Here is a 6,316-nt window from a genome sequence, read left to right as displayed (position 1 = left end):
TCACAGGTCGATGCTTGGTTTTGCGGAGAGACTCAAATTAAAAAACAGTGCTGTGCCGTCAATATTGGATCCGATAGGAATGGTGCAGCAATCTTATGTGAGTAAAACATATTTGTACTATGCGTCACTATTGCTTTGTTAGAGATCGCTTGATTTGCCCTGATAGTATTACCTGGGTGTCATGGTTCTGCCACAAGACCAAGAAAAACATGACAAGATGAAGCAGAGCCATGACAGAACCTCGTGTTTCATGTGTAGGCAGGTAATTTCTCGTTATTAGTTCATGCCCCGCACCTGTCCCCTCTTGATTTGGACCCTTATTTAATGCCCCTTTGTTCTCTGTCCTGTGCTGGTTCATTGTGTTATCTGTCATTCGTCTGGTGAGTTCTTGGTCACTGTCAAGTCAAGTCAAGTCAAGTCAATTGTAGTCCTTATTTATGTTATCTCCAGTCCAGTTTCAGTGTAGTTAGTAGAGATGGGCAGGTGAAGCCTTGTGAAGCTTTTGAGGCTTTTTTCTGATTGTACCAAAAATGAATCAACGCTTCAAAGCCTCAAAGACCGACCCTACCAGTGACATCTAGTGGTCTCCTGCAATTATAACAGCCACTTTCTAATGGTTCACATCTGGTTGATTCCAGTTTTAACACAAAGCAATGCCAGCTGTTTCTTCAGTCTGAGAATCACTGTCCACACATGAAAGCGTTACAACATTTTGAAATGTCACTTTACTAGTAAAAGGTTTAAAATATGTTGCAATATGCAATTCAGTGGAAACCTCTTATGGGGTAATGATTATAAGGACATCCCTGGATTTAGATTTTCTGATTTGCATTAAGCGCACATGATTGTAATTTAACCTATAATATGAAAAGTTTAAAATTTAACACTGTAGAAGTACTTTTGTGGGAATGATTCAGAAGGACTTCCTTGTGTCACTGTGTACAAATGAAGTGAACACTTATTTTTACAAGTTTTTATTCAAGAACAAAATCTGTTCAATTGTGCTTGGCTTTAAACGGCTTCTTCTCTGGCTAACGATTTCTCCAGCCTTTGAAAATATCCTCTCACAGGGGACTGAGGATGCTGGTGTGGAGAGGTACTGTAGAGCCACTCTATAAAGGTACGGGTAAGCTGCCTTGTGGAGGAGCCAATATTTTAATGGGTCCTCCATCCTGGGAAGCAGCTTGTCCTTCAAATATCTGGATAAGCAAAGAAAAAAAAATAGATCTTTATCATTTCAGCAAGAGATGAAAACAAAACACAGAGTAAAAGTAATTTACCTCTGGACCTCTGCAATTGCACTGGCGGTACAATTTGATACACGTTGTGCATCCACATGGCTGTCCAGGTGGTCCCAGAGGCTGTTGCTTTGGATATGAGATGGACCCTCTGCAGGTGGCAGTGGCTGGGCTGGTGCAGGTATTACACTGGCACATTCTCTTGTGAGTCTTTCCACTGCTGCCTGACAATTTGTCATGCTACAGAAGCCCACCTCTTTGAATCGTGGATCCAATAATGTTGCTAGTGTCAAAGATGTTACTTTCTCCAGGCCAGCAAATTTCTCTTGAAGGTTGGTGTGGATATTGTTGACTAAGTTACTGGCAATTGGATGTGTAATTGAAGCGCACTGTCTGGATGCAAGGTGCTTCAGCATCTTCACAATAGGGATGACTTTTGATCCAGAGACTCTTTTCTGTAGACATCTCCTCAGTGGCTTGGTGGAACAGAGAGAGAACTGAAAGACACTGATTTATTGTGTCATAATCCTCAGCAGATAATGGGAGGAGGGTGGTATTAAGACTGGTGAGGGCTGCACGCGGGGGTGAATGACGTCAGGATGAGGCAGTCGGAGATCCTGAAGAGGGACTTCAGGAGTCTGATCAAGACAGTACGCAACGCATCGCCCACGGCGAGGATCGTCGTATCAGGGCCGCTTCCTACCTACCGACGAGGGAATGAAAAGTTCAGTAGACTATTTGCTCTAAATAAATGGTTGATGTTATGGTGTATGGAACAGAAGCTGCTCTTTGTTAATAATTTTGATCTGTTCTGGGAGCGACCTAGGCTCTTCTGCCCTGACGCCTGCACCCCAGCAGCATCGGAGCGGTTCTTCTGTCTGACAACATCTCAAAGACGCTACGCACCGCTTGACTACGTCCCTATGGAACAGAAGCTGCTCTTTGTTAATAATTTTGATCTGTTCTGGGAGCGACCTAGGCTCTTCCGCCCTGACGGCCTGCACCCCAGCAGCATCGGAGCAGTTCTTCTGTCTGACAACATCTCAAAGACGCTACGCACCGCTTGACTACGTCTCCCAGCGGTAAGTCAAAACTTTAACCATAGTCTGTGTTCCTCCCACTCAACTGTTAGAAATGTTACTGCTTCCAAATGCATAGAGACTGTGTCTGTCCCCCGAATAATACTACAAAATAACAAAATAGCCAAATCTCAGAGAAAAAATCTAATCGTGATTAAACCTGAGGACAATGTAATAAACGACCAAAACAAACTCATAAAGTTCGGCCTACTTAATATTAGATCACTAAATTCAAAAGCAGTTATTGTAAATGAAATGATCACAGACAACAGTTTTGATATACTTTGCCTTACCGAAACCTGGCTTAAACCAAATGATTATTACGGTCTAAATGAGTGTACACCACCAAGCTACTGTTATATGCATGAGCCACGTCCGGTTGGTCGAGGTGGCGGTGTCGCAACAATCTTTAGAGACTTTCTTACTGTAACTCAGAGAACGGAGCATAAATTTAAATCATTTGAAGTGCTTGCGTTGAACATAATTGTTCCAATTGACAGTAAAAAACCATTGCTTTCTTGTACGTTGGCTACAGTGTATAGACCCCCTGGTCCCTACACTGATTTTCTGAAAGAGTTTGCGGACTTCCTATCGGACCTATTGGTTAACGTTGATAAAGTACTAATTGTCGGAGACTTTAATATCCACGTAGATAGTGCTAACGATGCATTAGCAGTGGCGTTTACAGAGCTATTACACTCTTTTGGAGTAACACAACACATCAATGGACCCACTCATCGATTTAATCATACACTAGACTTGATTATATCTCACGGAGCCGATCTAACCAATATAGATATTATACCTCAAAGCGACGATGTCACTGATCACTATCTTATAACATGTACACTGCGCACTGCAGAAATCAGCCGTTTAACTCGTTATCGACAGGGTAGAACAATTACCTCGACTACTAAAGATAGTTTCGCAAAGAGCTTGCCAGATCTGACTCCTTTAATAACCATACCAATAAATATAGAATCGCTCGATGACATGACCAGCAAATTGGGCACTATTTTCTCTAATACATTAGAAGCTGTCGCACCTATGAAGTCAAAAAAGATTAATGAGAAAAACGCAGCACCATGGTACAATAGCACCACTCGCGCCCTTAAAAGAGAAACACGTAAACTGGAGCGCAAATGGAAACAAACCCAATTAGAGGTCTTTAAAATTGCGTGGAAAGAGAGTGCAAACTGTTATAAAAAGGCACTAAAAGCAGCAAAGGCTGAGCACCTCCGTAACCTCATAGAAACTAACAAAAACAATCCAAGGTTTTTATTTAGTACAGTTGCTAAACTAACAAATAAACAGACTTCACCTGACCAGGGTATTCCGCCGCACCTTGGTAGCAATGATTTCATGAACTTTTTTACAGAGAAAATCGAAAACATACGAGACAAAATAGTAAAATCTCAACCTCCAAGTCTGTCCTATAAATTAGTACCAACCATCGCCCCAAAAGAAAGGCTACAGTGTTTTTCACCTATAAAACAGGAAGATTTAATTAAACTTATTGCAACATCTAAACCTACAACTTGCTTATTAGACCCCATACCAACTAAATTATTAAAAGAGTTATTACCCGTTGCAATTGAGCCCATTTATAACATTATCAACTCGTCAATTAATCTAGGCCATGTCCCAGGAGCCTTTAAACTGGCCGTCATTAAGCCTCTTATCAAGAAACCAAACTTAGACCCCAATGAACTAGGAAACTATAGACCGATTTCAAATCTCCCTTACCTGTCTAAAATACTAGAAAAAGTAGTGTCCACTCAGTTGTGCTCTTTCTTACAAAATAATGACATACACGAAAAATTCCAGTCAGGCTTTAGACCGCATCATAGTACTGAAACTGCGCTCGTTAAAATTACAAACGACCTGCTTATAGCATCAGATAAAGGTAACATCTCACTCCTAGTCCTGCTCGACCTTAGTGCTGCGTTCGATACTGTAGACCATAAAATACTTCTAGATCGCTTACACAATTATACCGGTATTCAGGGACAGGCACTACAATGGTTCAGATCTTACTTATCAGACAGACATCAATTTGTCCATTTAAATGGGGAATCATCAAATCTAACGCAAGTAAATTATGGATTACCTCAGGGATCGGTTTTAGGACCCTTGCTATTCTCCATATACATGCTGCCCCTTGGAAACATTATTAGAAAACATGGAATTAGCTTCCACTGTTATGCAGATGATACTCAGCTATATATCTCATCAAGACCAGATGATTCCTTCCAACTATCCAAATTGGCAGAGTGCATCGACGATATAAAGCATTGGATGACTTGTAATTTCCTTCTTTTAAATTCTAATAAAACAGAAATATTACTTATCGGACCAAAGACACGTGAGCAGAATATTTCGGATTATGACCTGCAAATTGAAGGCTGCACTGTTACTCCAACAAATACAGTTAAAGACCTTGGCGTTATATTAGACAGCAACCTGTCATTTAAAAATCACATCTCAAATGTCACAAAAACAGCCTTCTTCCACCTTAGAAATGTTGCCAAATTGCGAAATATTTTATGTGTGGCTGATGCAGAGAAGCTTATTCATGCATTTGTGACCTCAAGACTTGACTACTGTAATGCACTGCTTAGTGGTTGTCCTGCAGCATCAATAAACAAACTACAGTTAGTTCAGAATGCAGCTGCCAGAGTTCTAACCAGGTCCAGAAAATACGATCACATAACCCCAATGTTATCAACCCTTCACTGGTTACCCATTAAGTATCGTATTGACTTTAAAGTTCTTTTAATTACTTATAAAGCCTTAAACGGTTTAGCCCCTACCTACATAACAGAGCTTCTACCACACTACAACCCATCACGCTCTCTAAGATCTCAAAACTCCAGACTTTTGATAACACCTAGAATAACTAAATCCACCAAAGGGGGTAGAGCTTTCTCATACGTAGCACCTAAACTCTGGAATAGCCTCCCCGATACTATTCGAGGGTCAGACACACTCTCCCAATTTAAATCTAGATTAAAGACACATCTTTTCAGCCAAGCATTCACTAATACATAGCTAATGAACAGCAGCTACGCTAATTATTCTCTTTCTGCCCTCGCCTCGGGATGCCCATCCCGAGGTAGGGAGAGATTCCGCCAGGCCCAGATGAACGTCATATGCCCATCCACAACTAGAGATTACGCCAGCTACATCGGAAAATCCCGTGCCATCCTCCTGCGAGAGCCTGCGGACTGACTGACCATCCAGCTCCATCCAAGGCAATTCCATCACCACCCAAGAAAAAGGCGACCATCTGGCCGGCCCAGCTCAGACAATTCCATCCCCAACCGAGAGCAAAGACGGACTACCTGTCACATAAATGCTAAATTTACAATACTTGGTATTTAATGCTAAACTTACATCACACGACAGCAGTTTGAAGTTATGGCTGCACTCAGTGACTTTGATTGGAGGTAGCTGGGTGGGTGTTGTAGGGAGTGGGGGGGCTTGTTGGTTGTGGTTCGGGGCGTTTCATTTGTTGGGACTGTGTGGGTCTGGTCTGGTTGGTCTTGTTTTGTGGTCGATGTCGGACAACAGAGGAATAAAGTTAATTATGCCATTACTACTTTTCCCTGGTTGTTCCTCTGTTGTCTGTTGTTGATCGCGGAATGGGACCGGGTTGGACCTGCACGGTTTCGGCGGGTGGGGCTTCCTGGGTCGCGGCTCGTGGGCTCTCCCTGTTCTTCGTGGACGTTGCTCGGTGGCTTTGGTCGGGGTCACTGAGTGCAGCTATGACACGTCAGAGGAGATCTGGCCCTCCCGGCTGAGCCTGGTTTCTCCCGAGGTTTTTTTTTCTCCATTATTCAGCATTGGAGTTTGGGTTCCTCGCCACAGCAGAGCAGTGCAGTGTTGGCTTGCTCACCGGGAGACTGCATTTATTTATTTATTTATTCATTTATTTATTAGATATTATTTATTATAATGATCTTGCTTGGTCTATAAACACCATGCACTGTGCTGTGT

At 42.3% G+C, this 6,316-nt stretch overlaps 1 protein-coding gene across 1 annotated transcript; it reads right to left on the bottom strand.

Annotated features, from left to right (window-relative positions):
• Positions 1-618: 618 nt before the first annotated feature.
• LOC130570555 (zinc finger BED domain-containing protein 6-like) lies at positions 619-1,654 on the bottom strand. The gene is made up of 3 exons (XM_057360908.1): positions 1,281-1,654; positions 1,069-1,199; positions 619-683 (listed from the first exon to the last, which is right to left on the bottom strand). The coding sequence occupies exons 1-3, from the start codon at positions 1,652-1,654 to the stop codon at positions 619-621; spliced, it is 570 nt and encodes a 189-aa protein (XP_057216891.1).
• Positions 1,655-6,316: the final 4,662 nt, after the last annotated feature.

This window comes from Triplophysa rosa, linkage group LG19 (genome assembly GCF_024868665.1).
Source record: "Triplophysa rosa linkage group LG19, Trosa_1v2, whole genome shotgun sequence".
Lineage (NCBI taxonomy): Eukaryota > Metazoa > Chordata > Actinopteri > Cypriniformes > Nemacheilidae > Triplophysa > Triplophysa rosa.
The sequence above is the reverse complement of the archived record's forward strand: the minus strand, read 5'-3'. Positions and strand labels throughout refer to the sequence as shown.